Below are 25,777 nucleotides of genomic sequence, written 5' to 3' on the forward strand. Positions count from 1 at the left end.
AAAGGGGGGTAAAGTGAAATAAAATAACCTTTCCAACTATGTATAAACATACACTTGAATTTGGTAACTGTATTAAACGATGGGCTGTGTAAGACTGTTTGTTTATGTTTTACATTCTAGTGTTATAGTTCTTCATGTACTGTATAATGTTTGAACAGAATAAGTTTCATTGTGTATGTTCTGCATCGTGTATGTTCTCACCTCTAAGGTAGAAGAACTTCCTGTAGTAGTAGGCTCCCAGGTCCACGTGTTCTACGATGTAGTGTTTGCCCCGATCACCGAGGGCACTGGGGTTGTCCTTGGGCCCCTCCAGCACTGCCACCCCAGCGTTAGTGCAGTGGGCGCTGAGGGACAACTCAAACAGTCTGTTCTCGCCTCCCAGGGTCCCTGAGCCCCCACTTCCCTGTCTGGGGGGACCGCCCCCTGCCCTGCGCCTGCAGGTGGCCCCAATCTCGTTGCAGAAGCAGGGGCAGTTGAGGAGCAGTTCATTGCTCTGCTCATCCCCGCAGTCCATGCTGGGGCTGTCCCTGGCCCCGGTGCTGAGCTCCTCCTGACTGCCAGTGGGGGAGCTATAGGCCAGGCTCTGGGTGGAGGACACGGTGGAGGTGGTGGAGGCTGCAGCTGCAGCAGATGCCCCCGTGGTGGTGTTCTTCCTCTTCACTGCCGCCATCTGCCTGCTCTGGATTACCTTTTTCAGGTCAAACATCATGCTCTGCACGTCGTAGTGGGAGAAGCCCCTCTGGCAGACCCAGGACTTGAGGGGGGTGACCCCATCGTCTGAACGGCCGTCCTCAGCATCAGACCCTGCTCGGGGCGAGTCAGATTCCCCCCTCACGCCGCGTAGCTTCCGGAATATAGACTCGCCCCCTGTCTCAGACTTGGAGCGTCTCTTTGGGGGCTTCTCTCTCTCCTTGACTCTGCTGGATGCCTGGTTCTCACTAGTCTCCTCATGTAGTTCTATTGAGGCCTGCTTGAGTCCAGCAGTCAGCAGATCCTCTAGTCTGTCTGGGGCAGGGCTGCGCTGGTCAGGCTTCACTCCCTGGTAGCCCTTCAGCATCTCAAAAAAACTCTCCCCTGACGCCCCGTGCTGGTCTATAGAGGAGGTACTGCCATACTCTCTGTGTAGAGGGGACCACTTGGCCCCTGAGGAGCCCAAGTCCTCCCCACTGTCCCACCCACCGTCCAGCTCACTGATGGTGATGTCACTGTTGCTGCGCTGGCGGATGCGGCCGGTGTTCCTGTGGGATGGGACTCTGTAGTCTCCCGGGGACAGGTAGTGGCTGTCTGGGCTGTAGCTGGCCCCCTGGGTTTTACTCTTCAGTGTGTTCTGGATGTTGCGGAGCATGGAGGAGTCCTGGGGGCTCATCAGGTGACCGAGTTTCAGGTGGCTCTGCCCCCCTCCGGCCAGGGCTGGGGAGTCTGGCTCCATGGTAACTTGCCACAGAGCTCCCAAGTCCTTCCTCGGGGGCCATTCGGCAACCCGTGCCCGCACCCCCATTTTGGGCACCCCCAGGCCCACTTGAAGGTGGGCGCTGTCTGTACGTGCCCCTCCGTTGGCCAGGCGAACATGGCGGGTGTAGAACTCGTCAGAGGCAGGGATAGAACCCCCGACGATGCGCTCCATGGGTGGGCGCTTCAGACTGGTCATGGTGCCAAGGCCAGGGCTGGTCACCAGGGCACTCAGCAGCAGGGCATGGCTAGGCTGACTGTGGAGCTGGTTGCTCAATGTTCAGGCTTCCATACTGACCCTACAGCTCTGTCTGTCTGCCAATCCACTGGGTGCTCATCTTGCTCCAACTGGCTACAACCGTGAAATAAACAGAGTTTTTGTATTAGAACATACTGTAAACTCAATAATTGCACAGCCTCTCATTTCATATTGACACCAACTTTCTCTAACTAGGCGAAGAGAGGAAACAGTTGGGGAATGTACAGTAAACTGACTGACTGGTGTTGGATAATACAAACATATAGATCTGGTCTGGATAGGTAAACAATTACACAGTGACACAGGATCCCTGCCTGCTAATTGCCTGCTGTGTACAGTACTCTGTTACTGATGTGGCCTCCGCCATCCTCCTAGGTTTTATAGCAGGCTAGCAGGCAGCACAGTGGAAAGTACTGGACTGAGTCTTACTACCTACTCTCTCTTTGGGCCTTGAGGCAAGCAAGCTAATGTTCTCCAAGTCTAATCATCTGACTGTGTGGGAGTATGAAAATGGCTGCAGAACAAAAAATGTATCTGGAAGCATTTGCACATTTTTTTTTTTTTTTACATTTCAGGGTTTTCCAGATGTGCTTTCTCATGACATGTCCGGGGGGACAAAGTCAGTCAGCTAGCTGCTTTTAGAAACTCCAGGACAGCATTACAAATGTGCCGACATTTCTATTCTACAGGATTGAAAAGGATATCTGGATTTCACAAACCTGCCTGCAGAGTCATATTTGGATGTGATTTTTGCCTAACGGCTTTCTGACTCAGTTAGAAGTTGCTGACATGTTCAATTCCAGATAACGGCTCTAACCTTTTCAAACCAATTTCAGCATAAACGTCTGGGGTGGAACATGAAAGTTCAGCCAAATCCAAAAAGTTGTAATTATTTTCTCCAACCTGAGCAAAATGATGCCTTAAACCTCATCATTAAATTCCTCAAATGAATTCCCAAAGTAGATTATTAGGTCATTCAATAAACCAATAGAAACATACTTATGTAATTACTTATAAGGTGTTACAAAAATCATGAAATTTCGATCTACAATGTGTACAGAGTACAGTCTGTTCAGCTGGAGGCAGGGCTCTCAATTCCCACTCTCTGTCACTGAGCTGGACTACTGATCTCTCTGAAGTCCCTTCACATGCTGTGGACAGCAGACTCACCAAATCAAAATGCTGAGATCCAGTATACTGGATCAAACACCTCGAGCCCACATCAAAAAAGGCCCTTTGAAAGGCGGCAGCAGAGAACTCAGTGATGTTTCTCCCTGGCAGATTGAGCCAATTTGGCAGCGAGAAACTGGGAGAGATTAAGGTTCCTCTCAGTCAGTCCTGCAGCACACAAGCTGTGATTACATTAGCCACTGGATGTCAATGCTGTGATGGGCTTTATCCATGCCAGGCACATTTACACAAGGAAAACATCTGTGTCAACTTTACACATTCACAGACAGTCAAAAATTCTGGGAAAATGGACATTGATCTGAACAGTAATTGATTTACCTGATGAGACACCAAAAATATAAACACATTCTCTAAGCATGTTATATCCTCAATGTGTGTCGAAAATGATTACAAGCTGATGGAAAATCAAAGGCAGTACAAACAAATGCTTCTGCCACCAAGAACCACTGAACACAAAAAATGTATACATTTTCCACACAACCAGTTCATATTACCCAGGAGCCATCAGCGCTGCTACTGTAAGCCAGTGACCCCAGGGAGATGGGTCAAACGGTCACTCTGAAAAGAGCACAATTTGCACACTGCACCCAATATAATATTGTGAACAAAATACATTAGGAACCAAAACAAAACTACATTGTAGAGGTCGACCGATTAATTGGAATGGCTGATTAATTAGGGCCGATTTCAAGTTTTCATAACAATCGGAAATCGGTATTTTTGGACACCGATTTGTTTTATTTTTAACACCTTTATTTAACTAGGCACGTCAGTTAAGAACACATTCTTATTTTCAATGACGGCCTAGGAACGGTAGGTTAACTGCCTTGTTCAGGGGCAGAACGACAGATTTTCACCTTGTCAGCTCAGGGATTCAATCTTGCAACCTTACGGTTAACTTGTCCAATGCTCTAACCACCTGCTTCACGAGGAGCCTGCCTGTTACGCGAATGCAGTAAGAAGCCAAGGTAAGTTGCTAGATATCATTAAACTTATCTTATAAAAAACAATCAATCAATCAATCATAATCACTAGTTATAACTACACACAGTTGATGATATTACTAGTTTATCTAGCGTGTCCTGCGTTGCATATAATCGATGCAGTGCGCATTTGCGAAAAAGGACTGTCGTTGCTCCAACGTGTACCTAACCATAAACATCAATGCCTTTCTTAAAGTCAATAGTATATATTTTTAAACCTGCATATTTAGCTAAAAGAAATCCAGGTTAGCAGGCAATATTAACCAGGTGAAATTGTGTCACTTCTCTTGCGTTCATTGCACGCAGAGTCAGGGTATATGCAACAGTTTGGGACGCCTGGCTCATTGCGAACTAATTTGCCAGAATTTTACATAATTATGACATAACATTGAAGGTTGTGCAATGTAACAGGAATATTTAGATTTGGATGCCACACGTTAGATAAAATACGGAACGGTTACGTATTTCACTGAAATAATAAACGTTTGGTTTTCTAAATTATATTTTCCGGATTCGACCATATTAATGACCAAAGGCTTGTATGTCTGTGTGTTATTATGTTATAACTAAGTCTATGATTTGATAGAGCAGTCTGACTGAGCGGTGGTAGGCACCAGCAGGCTCATAAGCATTAATTCAAACAGCACTTTTGTGCATTTTGCCAGCAGCTCTTCGCAATGCTTCAAGCATTGCGTTGTTTATGACTTCAAGCCTATCAACTCCCGAGATTAGACTGGTGTAACCGATGTGAAATGGCTAGCTAGTTAGCGGGGTGCGCGCTCATAGCGTTTCAAACGTCACTCGCTCTGAGACTTGGAGTAGTTGTTCCCCTTGCTCTGCATGGGTAACGCTGCTTCGAGGATGGCTGCTGTCTATGTGTTCCTGGTTCGAGCCCAGTTAGGGGCTAAGAGAGGGATGGAAGCTATACTATTACACTGGCAATACTAAAGTGCCTATAAGTTCATCCAATAGTCAAAGGTACAGTGGGGAGAACAATTATTTTATACACTGCCGATTTTGCAGGTTTTCCCACTTACAAAGCATGTAGAGGTCTGTAATTTTTTATCATAGGTACACTTCAACTGTGAGAGACGGAATCTAAAACAAAAATCCAGAAAATCACATTGTATGATTTTTAAGTAATTAATTTGCATTAATTAAGGCACCATAAGAGTCTCAGACGATGACAAACAAGATTCTCTGGTCTGATGAAACCAAGATTGAACTCTTTGGCCTGAATGTCAAGCATCACGTTTGGAGGAAACCTGGCACCATCCCTACAGTGATGCATTTTGGTGGCAGCATCATGCTATGAGAATGTTTTTCAGTGGCAGGGACTGGGAGACTAGTCAGGGTCAAGGTAAAGATGAACGGAGCAAAGTACAGACAGATACTTAATGAAAATCTGCTCCAGAGCACTCAGGACCTCAGACACCTTCCAACAGGACAATGACCCTAAGCACACAGCCAAGACAACACAGGAGTGGCTTCGGGACAAGTCTCTGAATGTCCTTGAGTGGCCCAGCCAGAGCCTGGACTTGAACCCGATCGAACATCTCTGGAGAGACCTGAAAATAGCTGTACAGCGACACTCCCCATCCAACCTGACAGAGCTTGAGAGGATCTGCAGAGAAGAATGAGACAAACTCCCTAAACACAGGTGTGACAAGCCTGTAGCATCATACCCAAGAAGACTCAAGGCTGTAACCACTTCCAAAGGTTCTTCAACAAATTACTGAGTAAAGGGTCTGCATACTTATGTAAATGTGATATTTCAGTTGTAATTTTATTTATACATTTGCAAAAATGTCTAAAAACCTGTTTTTGCTTTGTCATCATGGAGTACTGTGTGTAGATTGTTGAGGGGGGGAAAAACTATTGAATCCATTTTAGTATAAAGTTGTAATGTAACAAAATGTGGAAAAAGTCAATGCACCGTATACTCATACTACAGTTTCTAGAGAGTACATAGCGCTCCAGGCTGAGCCTCCCCGTTGAGCTGATATGCACGTTGAGTTGACGAGGGAGTTTTTGACAACAACAAAAACTCCTAAATCTGTGCATATTATACACCCTCCTGATGTGCCCCAAATCTTATTGGATCTAGTAGTCTAAGTAGCATAAAGCTTGCAGCCAGATTAAGATAAATGATTCCCATTCTAAACAAACCAACTGGATTCCCTCACATGAATACTGCTCAGACAGATACAGACTCACTCTATTTCAGGCTCTATGTCTATATTTTAAAATACACTGTAATTTGCTCCTGCAGCAGACAGTTACCAAAACTAGCATAGCATAAATTCATTATTCCACATCAGTGTCACAATTGACTGTTAGAAGTCATATTATGAATGATGAAATCCAACCTCCAAATGAATAGTGTAATGGAGCCTGCGGTTGGTCGTGCTCACAGCACATGACCTCCATCACCTGGCCGGGCTCTGCGGCTAGTGTTCTTCTCTAATGGATGGTATTCCGCTGTGGCATGGGAAACCTTGCCCTGTTTGCACTCTGAATTTCAATCACTGCAGCTTTGGGCCTGCTGCCTGCCTGGTTGGCTGCTGCAGCACAGAGCAGTATCTACACGGACATATTAACAGAACCACAACACACACAACCACCGCAGCCGAAACACAGCCACAGGCCTAAATCTGGCTGCTGACAGACATTTGGAGGGCCCGAATTCATGGGACTGTCAGATTAGTCTGGGCGGGGTGGAGGGGAGAGGTGAATGAAGCTTCTGACTGACACTTCCCACCCCACCCCATACAGTAGTCCCTTCTCCCTATCAGTTGTCTATTTTAGCAGGTCTGTGGGACATGTCGAGGCACTGTGAGTCTGTCCACTAAGTGAGGTTAACTTCCTGTAATTGGGGCACTGACTTCCCAGCTGCTCCAATGAGCCTGAGGACAGATGAGTATTATGCTGCACCACTCAGACAGAGAGACAGCGGTGATGTCATCATGGCTGCCTCTGGGGAGATTAAGACTGGATGGGCCAGCCAGGGCACAAAGCCCTGTGTGCTGCTAGAGTAATATAGCCTTACTTTTCCAAACTTTTGTCTTGGCTCTTGGTCGGGTCTGATATAATTACCACGGGTGTTGGGAATGTGATATTAAAACTGATTTACCGACTGGACCCAATTGGACCTGTCCTCTGTTCATGTAGTGTTTGTGTGATGAGAACTGCTCAAGCTTGTAATCTGTGTCAGACACTTGCAACTCAATATTTGGCCAATATCGCTTGTTTATTGATGGCGATGGCAGCACCCAGTCGGAGGTTTCTTTCACTCTATATTTCTACTCTCGGATCTGAACAGGTCCCTCAGATCTGAACAGGTCCCTCGGATCCGAACAGGTCCCTCGGATCCGAACAGGTCCCTCGGATCCGAACAGGTCTCTCGGATCCGAACAGGTCCTTCGGATCCGAACAGGTCTCTCGGATCCGAACCAGCACGGGTCTGTTTGGGTCTTTTTTCCACGGAACGAGTCTGACTGTCCTCGGGTCCATTCGGAACGAGTCTCTGTAAATCAGGGCCACACAGAGTGATTCTTGGTAGTCTTACACAAATCTACTTTGAAACAAAGGTACTGTATATATCTCACACACATGGTTATGGCATTAAAAAAAATAGTTGTATTCCATTTTGAGGTTGCATCCCAATATTACAGAAAACTGAAATATAACAAAACCATTGAAACATCTTTGTCGTAAAAATATATATATATCATTTAAATTCTGAAACATATTAATAGCATTCCACCCATGAGGCCAGAGGCCGCTTTTGGTCACTGACTGCAGGAAAGTTGCTACATGTATTTATGCAGGTGGGAAAGCCATGAATCCATTTCCCATTGGTACAAAAAGTTGACGTTGAAGACTGCTATTTCTCACTACTGTGTTATGAAGCACATTCACAGATAGACCCAGTTACCAAGAACATTAACCATATTTAAGTATTTAAGTATATTTGGTGATCAACAAATGTATTTTGACACAATAACACTTGCAGAGCTGGTGAATGGGAGTTTTCTGGGCGTTAGAGAGGTCTCTAACGCACAGATACTGGTTCACCAAGTACACAACATCAAAACCACTGCCGAGGACACATAGCACTGAGATGGGGAATGGATTATAAAAAGCACCTTTTTTTAAGGTATTCTAAAAGCTTCCGGTAACAGCTAACACACTCACAGATAAAAAACTGCAGTAGAAAGCAAAACAAATGTGGTCATTTCCTTGTGATTTCCTTGTGAGGGCACATTCTGTAGAAGTTACCAAGGCAACTTACAGCCAGGGCTCACTGATGCCAGCTTAAAATGATGAGAGGCACACTCCTGTTGGTCGGCCTGAGCACCATGGAGGCCAAGCTATGCCCTATGAGAGAACCCACAACATGTCTGGGAATGTCCAGGAGACCTCTAGCTGTTTCCCAGTGCCCTGCTCAGCTGGCACAAAGTTCCCTCTGTCCTGTGGAAGACTGGGATTCCTCTCCAGCACAGAGAAGCCCTTGATAAGAGGCTGGTCCTGACTGTGTAGGGCCCACTAAGAAGACCGAATGAAAGTCAGAGACAGAGAGAGACAGAGAGAGAGAGAGAGGTTAGGGGAGAGAGGGAGAGGGAGAGAGGTTAGGGGAGAGAGGTTAGGGGAGAGAGGGAGAGTGATTAGGGGAGAGAGGGAGAGAGAGAGAGGTTAGGGGAGAGGTTAGGGGAGAGAGGGAGAGAGAGAGGAAGAGGGGTTAGGAGAGAGAGGGAGAGAGAGAGGGGTTAGGGGAGAGGGAGAGAGATGTTAGGGGAGAGAGAGAGGGGTTAGGGGAGGGAGAGATAGAGATAGAGAGCGGGAAGAGACAGAGAGAGAAGGAGGGGTTAGGGGAGGGAGCGATAGAGAGCGGGGAGAGACAGAGAGAGAGAGAGGGAGAGAGAGATTTAAACATACCAATTAGGATCTGGCTAAAAATACTTGAATCAGTCATAGAGCCCATTGCCCTTTACGGATGTGAGGTCTGGGGTCCGCTCACCAACCAAGACTTCACAAAATGGGGCAAACACCAAATTGAGACTCTGCATGCAGAATTCTGCAAAAAAATGTACAACGTAGAACACCAAATAATGCAATTATATAATTATCAAAATCCAGAAAAGAGCTGTTAAATTCTACAACCACCTAAAAGGAAGCGATTCCCAAACCTTCCATAACAAAGCCATCACCTACAGAGAGATGAACCTGGAGAAGCTGGTCCTGGGGCTCTGTTCACAAACACAAACACACCCCACAGAGCCCCAGGACAGCAGCACAATTAGACCCAACCAAATCATGAGAAAACAAAAAGATAATTACTTGACACATTGGAAAGAATTAACAAAAAAACTGAGCAAACTAGAATGCTATTTGGCCCTAAACAGAGAGTACACAGAGGCAGAATACCTGTCCACTGTGACTGACCCAAACTTAAGGAAAGCTTTGACTATGTACAGACTTAGTGAGCATAGCCTTGCTATTGAGAAAGGCCGCCGTAGACAGACCTGGCTCTCAAGAGAAGACAGGCTATGTGCACACTGCCCACAAAAGGAGGTGGAAACTGAGCTGCACTTCCTAACCTCCTGCCCAATGTATGACCATATTAGAGATACATATTTCCCTCAGATTACACAGATCCACAAAGAATTCGAAAACAAATCCAATTTTGATCAACTCCCATATCTACTGGGTGAAATTCCACAGTGTGCAATCACAGCAGCAAGATTTGTGACCTGTTGCCACAAGAAAAGAGCAACCAAGTGAAGAACAAACACCATTGTAAATACAACCCATATTTATTCTTATTTATTTTCCCTTGTGTACTTTAACTATTTGTACATTGTTACAACACTGTATATATGTATATATATAATATGACATTTGTAATGTCTTTATTGTTTTGAAACTTCTGTATGTGTAATGTTTACTGTTAATTTTTATTGTTTATTTCACTTTTGTATATTATCTACCTCACTTGCTTTGGCAATGTTAACACGTTTCCCATGCCAATAAAGCCCCTTGAATTGAATTGAGAGAGAGAGAGAGAGAGAGAGAGAGAGAGAGAGAGAAGGAGGGGTTAGTAGAGGGAGAGATAGAGAGCGGGGAGAGAGAGAGAGGGGGAGAGAGAGAGAGAGAGAGAGCGAGGGAGAGGGGTTAGGGGAGGGAGAGATAGAGAGCGGGGGAGACAGAGAGAGAGAAGGGGGAGTTTGGGGAGGGAGAGATAGAGAGAAGGAGGGGATAGGGGAGGGAGAGATAGAGAGAGACAGAGAGATAGAGAGAAGGAGGGGTTAGGGGAGAACAGAAAGAGGGAGAAGGGGGGTAGGTAAGGGAGGGAGAGATAGAGAGGGGATAGATAGATACAAAACATTAGGAACACACTCCCTTTGCCCTCAGAACAGCCTCAATTTATCGGGGCATGGACTCTACAAGGTGTTTAAAGCATTTCACAGGGATGCTGGCCCGTTTTGACTCCAGTGCTTCCCTCAGTTGTGTCAAGTTGGCTTGATGTCCTTTGGGTGGTGGACCATTCTTGATGCACACAGGAAACTGTTGAGCGTTAAAACCGCAGCAGAGCGGCAGTTCTTGACACACTAAACCGGTGCGCCTGGCACTGAAATATTTTGTCTTGCTCATTCACTCTCTGAATCGGCACACAAACACAATCCATGTCTCAATTGTCTCAAGGCTTGAACATCCTTCTTTAACCTGTCCCCTCCCCTTCATCTACACCGATTGAAGTGGATTTAAGAAGTGACATCAATCAGGGATCATCGCTTTCAGGTGTCCCTAATGTTTTGTACACTCAGAGTATAGTCTCTCCCACACAAGGCTTACTTCTGTAGTTCTGTAGAAAAACAAGAGGTGAGGCCCACAAACAGAGCAGAGGCACATATACTGTACACAACCCTCCTCCTCACTCACTCTGTGCAGCTGGCTGCAGACCAAGTAGCAACCTTTCTGTTGGAGCAAACAGAGAATCTGACACCTCCTGAGAAAAACACACATGCCTCGCGGAAGCAGACAAATGATAACGATACACCCGCACAAAACTGCAGGCGGGCGGGCTGGAATTTCACAAATTTCATCAATGTAGGAAGTGATGAGTGTGTGACAGATAAAGGCAAGTAAAAGGTGGAGACTGTCCGATCCAGACGACCTGTTCAAAGTTACAAAGAAAACAGCCACATACCCAAAGTTCCCCCGAAACTGTCATAATCATCCCCTTTGGTTTCACAATCAGCGCCAATTATATCAGCTTTGATCATGGGAATACTTTTCTCACATGACTTAGCACACCACAATAAACAATAATTGGAGTGATGACATGCTCTACTGACCACACAGACATACATACAATATGCATGGCGTGTTACCACTTCAAAGCAGCGCTGTGGCTACTAGCTGCTACACAGCTCACCACCACGGTGTTGCATGCCCTGGTCCAGCCCTTCAGCGGCAAGCCACAGTTCAGTGAGCATAGCTAACCACTGACAAAGTGTGATTAACTGAACCCTACAGAAGAAGACAGATCTGGAGGCCCGCCAAACGAAGACACTGACAGTATCTCTGCTGGGGCCTTCTCTCTCTCTCTCTCCTCCTCCTATCCTAGGATTTTACTCAACCACAGTCAATTGTTTTGTGTTGGGGAAAGCAGTGATAAAGGGTGGGTGGCACCACTTTCTAAATTCCATTTAATTGAGTAGTATCTGTTTCAAACAAAAGTGGTGAGTATATAGGTGGGCTGGAGGTTTGGCACGAAGTTGTGTAACTTCTGAGATCAACTGTCTGACAAAGCCTATACAATTATTTACTTCTCATGGTGGCATTGTGTGCATATAAAAAATCATTCATGTTCTGCTTAATAATTCTCGAGATTAATAGCATTTACAGTTGAAGTCGGAAGTTTACATACACTTAGATTGGTCATTAAAGTCATTAAAACTTGTTTTTCAACCACTCCACAAATTTCTTGTTATAGATTTGGCAAGTCGGTAAGGATATCTACTTTGTGCATAACACAAGTAATTTTTCCAACAACTGTTTACAGACAGATTATTTCACTTATAATTTACTGTATCACAATTCCAGTGGGTCAAAAGTTTACATACACTAAGTTGACTGTGCCGTTAAACAGCTTGGAAAATTCCAGAAAGTGATGTCATGGCTTTAAAAGCTTCTGATAGGCTAATTGACATAATTTGAATCAATTGGAGGTGCACCTGTGGATGTATTTCAAGGCCTACCTTCAAACTCAGTGCCTCTTTGCTTGATATCATGGAAAATCAAAAGAAATCAGCCAAGACCTCAGAAAAAGAATTGTAGACCTCCACAAGTCTGGTTCATCCTTGGGAGCAATTTACAAATGCCTGAAGGTACCACGTTCATCTGTACAAACTAGAGGTCGACCGATTAATCGGAATGGACGATTAATTAGGGCCGATTTCAAGTTTTCATAACAATAGGAAATCGGTATTATCGGGCACCGATTTTGCTGATTTATTTATATTTGTATTAATATCTTTTTTTTACACCTTTATTTAACTAGGCAAGTCAGTTAGGAACACATTCTTATTTTCAATGACGGCCTAGGAACGGTGGATTAACTGCCTTGTTCAGGGGCAGAACGACAGATTTTCACATTGTCAGCTCGGGGGATCCAATCTTGCAACCTTACAGTTAACTAGTCCAACGCTCTAACCACCTGTTTCTCATTGCAATCGATGCAACGCTGGGGGATGATTTACAAAAGCGCATTTGCAAAAAAAGCACAATCGTTGGACGACTGTACCTAACCATAAACATCAATGCCTTTCTTAAAATCAATACACAGAAGTATATATTTTTAAACCTGCATATTTAGCTAAAAGAAATCCAGGTTAGCAGGCAATATTAACTAGAGGTGGACTGATTATGATTTGTCAACACCGATACCGATACCGATTAATTGGCCAATTTTTTTTTTTTTTTTTGTAATAATGACAATTACAACAATACTGAATGAACACTTATTTTAACTTAATATAATACATCAATAAAATCAATTTAGCCTCAAGTAAATAATGCAAAACCAAAGTGTTGGAGAAGAAAGTAAAAGTGCAATATGTGCTATGTAAGAAAGCTAACGTTTCAGTTCCTTGCTCAGAACATGAGAACATATGAAAGCTGGTGGTTCCTTTTAACATGAGTCTTCAATATTCCCAGGTAATAAGTTTTAGGTTGTAGTTATTATAGAAATTATAGGACTATTTCCCTCTATACCATTTGTATTTCATTAATCTTTTGCATGTAGGGGGCAGTATTTTCATTTTTGGCTAAAAAAACGTACCCATTTGAAACTGCCTTTGTCTCAGCCCCAGAAACTAGAATATGCATATAATTGACAGATTAGGATAGAAAACACTCTAAAGTTTCCAAAACTGTAAAAATATTGTCTGTGAGTATAACAGAACTGATATTGCAGGCGAAAACCTGAGGAAAATCCAATCAGGAAGTGCCTCTAATTTTGAAACCTCTCTGTTCCGATGCATGCCCATCCTCCATTTAAAGCGATATCAACCAGATTCTTTTTTCTATGGCTTCCCTAAGGTGTCATCAGTCTTTAGACATAGTTTCTCAAAATGAGCGTGAAAGATCACATTACGTAAGTGGATATGGGGGGCTCTCAGAGTGAGTTTTGCGCTACAGAGTAAAGCGGCCATTGTTTCTCCCGGTGTTATTGAAAAACCTACACACCCAGTTGATATATTAAACAACCTGAGGATTGATTATAAAAAACGTTTGACATGTTTCTGTGGACATTATGGATATTATTTGTCGTGACCGCTCTTTCCTGTGGATTTCTGAACATAACGTGACAAACAAACTGAGGTATTTTGGGTATAAAATAATCTTTATGGAACAAAGGGAACATTTGTTGTGTAACTGGGAGTCTCTTGAGTGAAAACATCCGAAGATCATCAAAGGTAAACAATTAATTTGATTGCTTTTCTGATTTTCGTGACCTAGCTACTTAATGCTTAGTGTACATAATGTTATGTAATGCTATCGGTAAACTTACACAAACGCTTGGAATGCTTTCGCTGTAAAGCATAATTTCAAAATCTGAGACGACAGGTGGGTTAACAAAAGGCTAAGCTGTGTTTTGCAATATTGCACTTGTGATTTCATGAATATTAATATTTTTTTGTAATATTATTTGACTGTGGCGCTATGCTATTCAGCGGTTGCTGATTAAAATGATCCCGCTAACGGGAAGGGTAGCGTCAAGAAGTTAACCTTTGACTATTGGATGTTCTTACAGGCACTTTAGTATTGCCAGTGTAACAGTATAGCTTCCGTCCCTCTCCTCGCTCCTCCCTGGGCTCGAACCAGCAACACAACGACAACAGCCACCATCAAAGCAGTGTTACCCATACAGAGCAAGGGGAACACTACTAGAAGGCTCAGAGCAAGTGACGTTTGAAACGCTATTAGCGCACGCTAACTAGCTAGCCATTTCACTCCGGTTACACCAGCCTCATCTCGGGAGTTGATAGGCTTGAAGTCATAAACAGCGCAATGCTTGACGCACAACGAAGAGCTGCTGGCAAAACGCACAAAAGTGCTGTTTGAATGAATGTTTACGCGCCTGCTTCTGCCTACCACCGCTCTTAGATACTTGTATGCTTGTATGCTCAGTCCGATTATATGCAACGCAGGACACGCTAGATAATATCTAGTAATATCATCAACCATGTGTAGTTAACTAGTGATTATGATTGATTGTTTTTTATAAGAGAAGTTTAATGCTAGCTAGTAACTTGCCTTGGCTTACTGCATTCGCGTAACAGGCAGTCTCCTTGTGGAGTGCAACGAGAGAGAGGCAGGTCGTTATTGCGTTGGACTAGTTAACTGTAAGGTTGCAAGATTGGACCCCTGAACAGAGCTGACAAGTTGAAAATCTGTCATTCAGCCCCTGAACGAGGCAGTTAACCCACCGTTCCTCGGCCGTCATTGAAAATGAGAATTTGTTCTTAACTGACTTGCCTAGTTAAATAAAAATTAAATAAAGGTGTACATTTTTTTTTTATTTTTTAAATCGGCGTCCAAAAATACCGGTTTCCGATTGTTATGAAAACTTGAAATCGGCCCTAATTAATCAGCCATTCCGATTAATCGTTCAACCTCTAATATTAACCAGGTGAAATTCTGTCATTTCTCTTGCGTTCATTGCACGCAGAGTCAGGGTATATAAAACAGTTTGTGAAGCCTGGCTCATTGCGAACTAATTTGCCAGAATGTTTAGTAATTATGACGTAAGTTAGTTATTCCCCTTGTTCGGCTTTTGTGGAGCGATGGGTAACGCTGCTTCGAGTGTGGCTGTTGTCGATGTGTTCCTGGTTCGAGCCCAGGGAGGGGCGAGGAGAGGGACGGAAGCTATACTGTTAGACTGGCAATACTATAGTGCCTATAAGAACATCCAATAGTCAAAGGTATATGAAATATTAATGGTATAGAGAGAAATAGTCCAATAAATACTATATTAACTACAACCTAAAACCTCTTACCTTGGAATATTGAAGTCTCGTGTTAAAAGGAACCACCAACTTTCATATGTTCTCATGTTCTGAACAAGGAACTCAAACGTTAGCTTTTTTACATGGCACATATTGCACTTTTACTTCTCCAACACTTTGTTTTTGCATTATTTAAACCAAATTGAACATGTTTCATTATTTATTTTACGCTAAATAGATTTTGATTGATGTATTATATTAAGTTAAAATAAGTGTTAATTCAGTATTGTTGTAATTGTAATTATTACAAATACATTTTTTTTATTTTTAAATCGGCCGATTATTCAGTATCGGCCTTTTTGGTCCGCCAATAATCGGTATTGGTATCGGCGTTGAAAAACCATAATCGGTCGACCTCTAGTACAAACAATAGTTTGCAAGTATAAACACCATGGGACCACGCAGCCGTCGGACCAGACAGCCGTCATACCGCTCAGGAAGGAGACGCGTTCTGTCTCCTAGAGATGAACGTATGTTGGTGCGAAAATTGCAAATCAATCCCAGAACAACAGCAAAGGACCTTGTGAAGATGCTGGAGGAAACAGGTACAAAAGTATCTGTATCCACAGTAAAACGAGTCCTATATCGACATAACCCGAATGGCCGCTCAGCAAGGAAGAAGCCACTACTCCAAAACAGCCATAGAAAAGCCAGACTATGGTTTGCAACTGCACATGAGGACAAAGATGGCACTTTTTGGAGAAATGTCCTCTGGTCTGATGAAACAAAAATAGAACTGCTTGGCCATAATGACCATCGTTATGTTTGGAGGAAAAAACGGGATGCTTGCAAGCCGAAGAACACCATCCCAACCGTGAAGCACAGTGGTGGCAGCATCATGTTGTGGGGGTGCTTTGCTGCAGGAGGGACTGGTGCACTTCACAAAATAGATGGCATTATGAGACTGGAAAATTATGTGGATATAATGAATCAACATCTCAAGACATCAGTCAGGAAGTTAAAGCTTGGTCGCAAATGGGTCTTCCAAATGGACAATGACCCCAAGCATACTTCCAAAGTTGTGGCAAAATGGCTTAATGACAACAAAGTCAAGTTATTGGAGTGGCCATCACAAAGCCCTGACCTCAATCCTATCGAAAATTTGTGAGCAGAACTGAAAATGCGTGTGCGAGCAAAGAGTCCTACAAACCTGACTCAGTTACACCAGCTCTGACTGGAGGAATGGGCCCAAATTCACCCAACTTACTATGGGAAGCTTGTGGAAGGCTACCCAAAACGTTACACCCAAGTTAAACAATTTAAAGGCAATGCTACAAAATACTAATTGAGTGTATGTCAACTTCTGACCCACTGGGAATGTGATGAAAGAAATAAAAGCTGAAATAAATAAATTCTCTCTACTATTATTCTGACATTTCACATTCTTAAAATAAAGTGGTGATTATTAGGATTAAATATCAGGAGTTGTGAAACACTGAGTTTAAATGTATTTGGCTAAGTGTATGTAAACCTCTGACTACAACTGTACTTACAAGTTCTATTTGTGTTTTAGTGGGTGCAGATGAGACAAGGTGGTAAAACTGGTCATATTTAATAGTGTCAGCTTGACCCATTTTACAGAGAGGCTCAGACTTCTGTGGTCATCAACTTTCCCCAGCTAGCTCTGTGGTATCAAGAGCAGGGAAGAGGAAGCAGAGAGAGCATTGGTGCCTGAAAAGGAATGTGAAACATTCTAATGAGGTGCCTGGCTGCCTCTGTTCCTGGCTATAGAGCTGCAGCAGTCAGTCAGTCAGTCAGTCTGAGCCTGCTCTAGGCTGCACTTTCCCTCTCCTTGCCCTCACTGCTGCCTGTCTCTAAACTACCACTTACATCTCTCTCCCAACTCTCCTCTCCGCCTTTCTCAACCAGCAGGGCTTTCATTCCATTAAAAAGATGAGATGCAAGGCAAGACAGGATGACAGAGGCTAGATGCTGCGAGTCACTTCTTGGTACACACACCACAGTAGTACGATTCTTATTGATGAGCGGGCTCAGCAGTCAGCTGTATGACTGATACTTCCTAACTTCAGTGACCTTGATGGCTGCTACAAAGCTAGCACACTTTAACCCTCTGGACTGTCAAATTCCTGTCTAAGCCGGGGAGGGGATTCTAAACTAACATATGGAATTGCTTTAAGATGGTCATAACAAAGATTATTTAAAGAGGTCGACCGATTAATCGGAATTGCCGATTAATTAGGGCCGATTTCAAGTTTTCTTAAAATAATCAGAAATCTGTATTTTTGGACACCGATTTTCCCGAAATTATTATTATTATTTTTTTTTTACACCTTTATTTAATCTTTATTTAACTAGGCAAGTCAGTTAAGAACTCAATCTTATTTTCAATGACAGCCTAGGAACGGTGGGTTAACTGCCTCGTTCAGGGGTAGAACGACAGATGTTTACATTGTCAGTTCGGGGGATTCAATCTTGCAACCTTACAGTTAACTAGTCCAACGCTCTAACCACCTGATTACATTGCACTCCACAAGGAGCCTGCCTGTTACGCGAATGCAGTAGAAGCCAAGGTAAGTTGCTAGCTAGCATTAAACTTATCTTATAAAAAACAATCAATCACTAGTTAACTACACATGGTTGATGATATTACCAGTTTATCTAGCGTGTCCTGCGTTGCATATAATAGATGCGGTGCGTATCATTGCTCCAATGTATACCTAACCATAAACATCAATGCCTTTCTTAAAATCAATACACAGAAGCATATATTTTTAAACCTGCATATTGTCGGGCTGTTTCACCGTCTGGTACGGCAACTGCACCGCCCACAACCGCAGGGCTCTCCAGAGGCACAACGCATCACCGGGGGAAAACTACCTGCCCTCCAGGACACCTACAGCACCCGATGTCACAGGAAAGCCAAAAGGATCATCAAGGACAACAACCACCTGAGCCACTGGCTGTTCACCCCATTACCATCCACAAGGCGAGGTCAGTACAGGTGCATCAAAGCTGGGACGAGAGGCTGAAAAATAGCTTCTATCTAAAGGCCATCAGACTGTTAAACAGCCATCACTAACACAGAGAGGCTGCTGCCAACATACAGAAGTGAACTCATTGGCCACTTTAACAAATGGATCACTATTCACTTTATTAATACCACTTTAATAATGATGTTGACATATTTTTGCATTACTCATCCCATATGTATATACTGTATTTTATACCATCTATTGCATCTTGCCTATGCCGCTCGGTCATTGCTCATCCATATATTTATATGTATATACTCTTATTCCATCCATTTACTTCGATTTGTGTGTATTTGGTAGTTGTTGTCGAATTGTTAGATTACTTGTTCATATTGTTGTACTGCCGGAACTAGTCGGACAAGCATTTCGCTACACTCGCAATAACATTTTTGCTAACCATGTGTATGTGAACAAAATTTGATTTGAAAGCTGATTATTTTTGCCAATTATTTTTTTTACAAATATTTTTATTTTATTCTTCCAAACAAAATATTGACCAATGAATTGATTATCACATTATGAGCACAAAAAAAGCTATTTTAGTCTGCCATTGGTGTCAGTAGAGGACATAACTTCTTAGGGCTGCAATCCCGTTAACAGGATGATATGACAACAGCCAGTGACAGTGCAGGGCGCCAAATTCAAAACAAAGGAAATCTCATAATTAAAATTATACCGTTTTAAAGGTAATCTTGTTGTTAGTCCCACCACAGTGTCCGATTTCAAATAGGCTTTACAGCGAAAGCACCACAAATGATTGTTAGGTCACCACCAAGCCACAGAAAAACACAGCCATTTTTCCAGCCAAAGAGAGGAGTCACAAAAAGCACAAATAGAGATAAAATGAATCACTAACCTTTGATGATCTTCATCAGATGACACTCATAGGACTTCATGTTACACAATACATGTATGTTTTGTTTGATAAAGTTCATATTTATATCAACAAATCTGAGTTTACATTGGCGCGTTACGTTCACTAGTTCCAAAAACATCCAGTGATTTTGCATAGCCACATCGATTCAACAGAAATACTAATCATAAATGTAGATGATAATACAAGTTATACACATGGAATTATAGATATACCTCTCCTTAATCTCTCTAGGATAGGGGACGCTTGCGTCCCACTTGGCCAAAAGCCAGGGAAAATGCAGCGCGACAAATTCAAATTTAAAATCAAATTTTAATTCATTCACACATGTAAGATACTAAATTAAAGCTACACTCGTTGTGAATCCAGCCAACCTGTCAGATTTTAAAAAGGCTTTTCGGCGAAAGCATAAGAAGCTATTATCTGATGATAGCACAACAGTAAACAAAGAGAATAGCATATTTCAACCATGCAGGCACTACACAAAACGCAGAAATAAAATATAAACCATGCCTTACCTTTGACGAGCTTCTTTTGTTGGCACTCCAATATGTCCCATAAACATCACAATTGGTCCTTTTGTTCGATTAATTCTGTCCATATATATCCAAAATGTCAATGTATTTGGCGCATTTGATCCAGAAAAAAAACTGCTTCCAATTTGCGCAACGTCACTACAAAATATCTCAAAAGTTGCCTGTAAACTTTGCCAAAACATTTCAAACTACTTATGTAATACAACTTTAGGTATTTTTAAACGTTAATAATCGATCAAATTGAAGACGGGTCTATCTGTGTTCAATACAGGAAGAAAACCAACGCGACTTCAAGTCTTGCGCAACTCTCAACAGTTTTACCCAGTTCCTACCCAGTTGCACAAAGGAATAACCTCAACCAAATTCCAAAGACTGGTGACATCCAGTGGAAGAAGGTAGGAACTGAAAACAAGTGCCTAAGAAATATCGTTTCCCAATGAGAACTCACTGAACAGACAGAGACCTCAAAAAAAATATCTGAACGGTTAGTCCTCGGGGTTTTGCCTGCTACATAAGTTCTGTTATACTCACAGACATGATTCAAACAGTTTTAGAAACTTCAGAGTGTTTTCTATCCAAATATACTAATAATATGCATACATTATATTATTGGCATGAGTAGCGGGAAGTTGAAATTGGGCACGCTATTTATCCAAAAGTGAAAATGCTGCCCCCTATACCTTAAGAAGTTAATGCTACCACTGTGTCAGATTTTTTTAAAACTTAACGGAAAAAGCAAACCATGCAATAATCTGAGACGGCGCTCAGAAAAAAAACATTTTCTGCCATGTTGGAGTCAACAGAAACCAGAAATAACATTATAAATATTCCCTTACCTTTGATGATCTTCATCAGAATGCACTCCCAGGAATCCTAGTTCCACAATAAATGCTTGATTTGTTCGATAATGTCCATTATTTATGTCCAAGTAGCTACTTTTGTTAGTGCGTTAGGTACACATATCCAAACGCTCGTGCAGGTCCCGCATAACTTCAGACAAAAACTTCTAAAAGTTATATTACAGGTTGAAGAAACATTTCAAACTAAGTATAGAAATAATCTTTATGGTGTTGTTACCATAAATCTTCAATAAAGTTCCAACCGGAGAATTCCTTTGTGTCTAGAGAAGCAATGGAACACAGGTCGATATCATGTGGAATGCGCGTGACCAGGAAATGGCTCTCTGCCAGTAACCTGACTCATTCAGCTCTTATTCAGGCCCACAACACAGTAGAAGCTTCATTCAAGTTTCTAAAGACGGTTGACATCTAGTGGAAGCCCTAGGAAGTGCAACTTCATCCATATCCCACTGTGAATTCAATAGGGCTTGGGTTGAAAATCGACCAACCTCAGATTTCTCACTTCCTGTTTGGATTTCTTCTCAGGTTTTTGCCTGCGGTATGAGTTCTGTTATACTCACAGACATCATTCAAACAGTTTTAGACACTTCAGAGTGTGTTCTATCCAATACTAATAATTATATGCATATATTAGCAACTGAGACTGAGGAGCAGGCCATTTACTCTGGGCACCTTTCATCCAAGCGACTCAATACTGCCCCTGCAGCCATAAGAAGTTAAACCTATTGAAGTCATCACCCAATGCTAAATCTACAGGTTATGATCTTATGGACAATTTTTTACTTTATTATGCTACTCAGATTGCAGCTCCACTGAAATACATATGTATTTGGTCACTGGAAAAGGGAACATTTCCAAATGTATGGAAGCATGCTAACCTGTGTCCAATTCTGAAAGACAGCAAAGAACCCATTACTCCTGCCAATAGTCGACCAATTGGTCTACTCGGTTCACTCAGTACGATATTTGAGGGTATTGTGTGCAGAAAAATATGGGAATATATGAAAAAAAATGATCTGATCACAGCCAATCAGCATGCTTATAGCAAAAACCATTCCACTACCACTGCATTGGTTGATATGATTGACCAGTGACTCAATGCTATGGATAATGGCAGGTTTGTGGGTTACCATTTTTAGATTTCATTGCAGCATTTGGTTTAGTGTATCATGAAATAATTTTGACAAAATTACTGCATTATGGGTTTAAGAAGGCAGCATTGAATTGGGTACAGTCATATCTAACTGACATATAAATGGGTTGTTTTCTTCCCCTCATGCTCTAAACTGTGGAAGGGCAGCTGCCTTGGGCCACTTCTTTACTAACGACCTTCCTTATACCTTATCTGAAACTCAAGCTACTATACTTGCAGATGATACAACAATTTATAAAGCAAGACAATCGGTTCAACAGGTACAGCAAGCTCTACAAGTAGATCTGGGAAGTATCAGGGAGTGGGTTTTCCAGAACGAACTTGTTTTGAACGCCAAGAAAACAAAGGTTATGTTGGTCTGTTCCACCAGGAAAAGGTCAACACAACACAACAATTAAGTATGGGGTGAAGTACAAATTGAGGAAGTGGCAGAAATCAAACTGCTAGGGGTGCAGCTAGACTCCTGCGTATCATGGCCATCTCAAATAACTAATCTACACTGCATTCAGAAAGTATTCAGACATCTTGACTTTTTCCACATTTTGTTACATTACAGCCTTATTCTAAAATGTATTAAATCATTGTTTTTCCTCATCAATCTACAAACATACAGCATAATGACAAAGCAAAAAGCAAAAACTGTTTTTTGGACATTTTTGCATACGTATTAAACAGAAAAACAGAAATACCTTATTTACATAAGTATTCAGACCCTTTACTATGATGCGACTCAAAATTTAGCATGATTTGGAAAGGTCTATATAAGGTCCCACAGTTGACAGTGCATGTCAGAGCAAAAACCAAGCCTTGAGATCGAATTGTCCTTAGAGCTCCGAGACAGGATTGTGTTGAGGCACAGATCTGGGGAAGGGTACCAAAACATGGCTGCAGTTTTGAAGGTCCCCAAGAACATTGTGGCCTCCATCATTCTTAAATGGAAGAAGTTTGGAACCACCAAGACTCTTCCTAGAGCTGGCCGCCCGGCCAAATTGAGCAATCGGGGTAGCTTCAACAAAGTACTGAGTAAAGGGTCTGAATACTTATGTAAATGTGACCGACTGGCTCGATTCGGTCTTTTGAAGCAACATTTGAAATTGTGTTTTTTACATTGGATAAAAGTAGAGACTCAGAGCTAGAATATGGTATATCATACACTACAGTTGACTAACAACAAGAAAGTAATTATGCTTTGAAAGTTGATAAACTTGTAACCCCACTTTGAGAAAATGTCCCTTGAATGTTTTGATACACCTACTGGAGAGCTTTTCTTTGTCTACACTACATTCAGCTTTGTTCACACCCTCTAAAGCCTTAGCCCCACCCATCTCTGTAACGATTCACATGTGAGGCCATGTACTAAACAACCAAAGATTTCAAGACTAAAGGTCCATCTCCTTAGCTATCATACTCTAATTTCACTGATTTCAAAACTCGGTCCTCCAGAAAGTAGAGAGCAACACTTATGCAGTTCTACTACACGATATCTTAAAAAAAAGCCACGTTATAAAGGATTACCTACACATACTGACCAGCTCATGTTATAGACAGAAGCGTGCTACATGGCAGACCAATCAAAACTCATCTCTCGGCATGCCCAGCCCACTCATTATCTCAGCCAATGTGATGTCTTTTTCTGTGGCTAAACCAACTAGGCTTGTAATTTAACAATTGTATTTGTTTTTACAGACTGTATACAAGTTTGTTATTGAGGCACATGAAAGTTCACATGTTGCAGAAAGCATTTCTGCCAAAAAAACGCATTTAGATTTTTTTTTTAAATGGCTATCCTGTGAAGTAGTGTCATGCGACACACGCCTAGTTTTAAACTTGGTTTTAGGAGTGGGGTGTTTTATGCATTTGCAAAAATGTATATAAACCTTTTTTTAACTTTGTCATTATGGGGTATTGTGTGTAGGGAAAACATTTTTTTAATACATTTTAGAATAAGGCTGTAACATAACAAAATGTAGAAAATGTCAAGGGATCGGAATACTTTCCGAATGCACTGCATGTAAAAAATATATATATATTAAAACCGCATGCACGATCAGAAGGATAGCTAACTATTTACTGGGAAAGATTCTTAAGCAAACAACCCAAGCATCAGGTGAACTACTGTTCTGTGGTCTGGGGAAATGCATCAGCGGGTGAAATTAGGAGGATGCAGATTGCACAGAACAAAGCAGCAAGGACTGTTTTAAGGTGGAGATATGACTATTCTGTTGTAGTCATGCACAATGCTCTAGGATGGTCATTAATCAACAAGATAATTGAATAAAACATGCTTATTTTATTTCACAATGTACACCATTTAAAATGGCCAAACTCCATTCACAACAGTATTCAGTTGGTAAGAGACAGACACTCAGTAAATACTAGGAATAGATTGTCCACCATCTATATATGTGTTATCCAGACAGAAAAGAGAAATAGGCTAAAGAACGTTTCGAGTCAGAGCAATAAAGAAATGTAATAATTTATCTGAGCAAAACAGAAACCTTTCAATATATTAATTCAAACAATACTTTCGAACCATTTAAATATAATAAATTGAAAGGTTGTGCAGGACTATGGTAGATGATGGATTCAACCTATCTTCTCAGACTGTTACAGTATTTATCTGGTCAATATTTCAGTGTATTATGTCTGATGTGTGTAACAGTGTGTTATATGTGAAAATGTGATTGTATTATAAATTGTATTATAAATTGTATTTTAATGTTTAAGGACTCTTGGAAGATTAGTCCAAATTAGGACTAAAAGAGATCCTAATAAAATCAGCGCACCCTCAGCGCACCCTAAGATGACAGTGATTCAGCATCAAAAACAATGGGGAGCTCGCTCTCAGGCTAAATCTACAGTAGCGAGTAGCCTAGCATAGTTTGAATGCTACACTAATCAATGTCAGAGCCAATTAGGAGCAGAGAATGCTCACTATGAGAGAATGTATGTCTGGGAAATGTAGTGTCTGGGAGAATCTAGTGAAAATGCAAGCAGTTAAACCAAATAACAGCTCAATGATAGGCTATTATTTCCATTTTGCCCTTTCGTTAGGTAGTGTAAGAGATGATTGGGTGAGTGTTCAATACAGCAGCAGTGCATTCACACATGCCTGGGTCAGTAAGGGTAGCCAGTGACGGTGCATGTCCGGGCTCTGTGCTGGTGCTGTATGGGGGTAGATTTGTGCTGTGTGTGCCAGTACCAGTCCATTCTGGAACACAGCCAAAATAACCATTTACTTCTCCCACACTGGACACTGTAGGTCTCAGTACAACAGGGACTTAACAACAGCCCTAGACAACGCTTAAGCCATGTACATATCATATTCGTTTCAAACAAAGTACACAAAGCAACAACATCTATCCTATGTCCCTGTGTGTGAGAGCTCTTGCACGAAGTGCATGAGTGTGTGAGAGAAGTAGGGAGGGAGAGGGAGAGAGAGATAAATGAGACTGAGTGGCTCTAGTGACAAACTGCAGTATAGCAGCAAGGTCAGTTGACAGTGACCTGCCAGATTCCCTCTCCAGAGGTGTCAATATGGCACAGACCTGTGATGTCTGAAGCCATCCAGAATCCTCTCACACTGTGGGCCAGGACACAGAGATACTTGGGGCTAAGGCCCTATTCCCACTACGAGAGATGGAGAGTCTGAGGAGCTGAGTGGTGAAAGGGATTTCTTCATTACATCCTTGCCTTACTTTTCATTGTTGCTGGCTATGCAACATTCTTGGTCCCCAGCTCAAATTAACCATAAATATCAAAGTATCCAGTAAGCACAAACTATTTAAGAATCCAAGCAACTTTTCTACGGATAATGCAACCAAGCCATACTACTCTTGAATAATGCAACAATTCACAAGCATGAGCAGACAGTTAAAGGGTTTACTTTCTCGTCCGTACACA

The 25,777-nt window shown here is 42.1% G+C and overlaps 1 protein-coding gene across 4 annotated transcripts in view; it reads right to left on the reverse strand.

Moving 5' to 3' along the window:
- The window catches only part of LOC110497941 (signal-induced proliferation-associated 1-like protein 1), a 75,349-nt gene that overhangs the window by 32,143 nt on the left and 17,429 nt on the right, over positions 1–25,777 (reverse strand). Inside the window, exons 2-3 of one of the 4 annotated variants that reach the window (XM_021574424.2) lie at positions 1,436–1,801; positions 202–1,390 (exon numbers count right to left, since the gene is read on the reverse strand). In XM_021574424.2, the coding sequence (XP_021430099.2) occupies positions 202–1,390; positions 1,436–1,648 (1,402 nt within the window). In that variant the 5' untranslated portion in view covers positions 1,649–1,801. Of the gene's footprint in view, positions 1–201; positions 1,802–19,843; positions 19,894–25,777 lie in introns of those variants that run through there. The other 3 variants (XM_036954888.1, XM_021574422.2, XM_021574423.2) reach the window with 3 other exon arrangements.

This window comes from Oncorhynchus mykiss, chromosome 19 (assembly GCF_013265735.2).
Source record: "Oncorhynchus mykiss isolate Arlee chromosome 19, USDA_OmykA_1.1, whole genome shotgun sequence".
Lineage (NCBI taxonomy): Eukaryota > Metazoa > Chordata > Actinopteri > Salmoniformes > Salmonidae > Oncorhynchus > Oncorhynchus mykiss.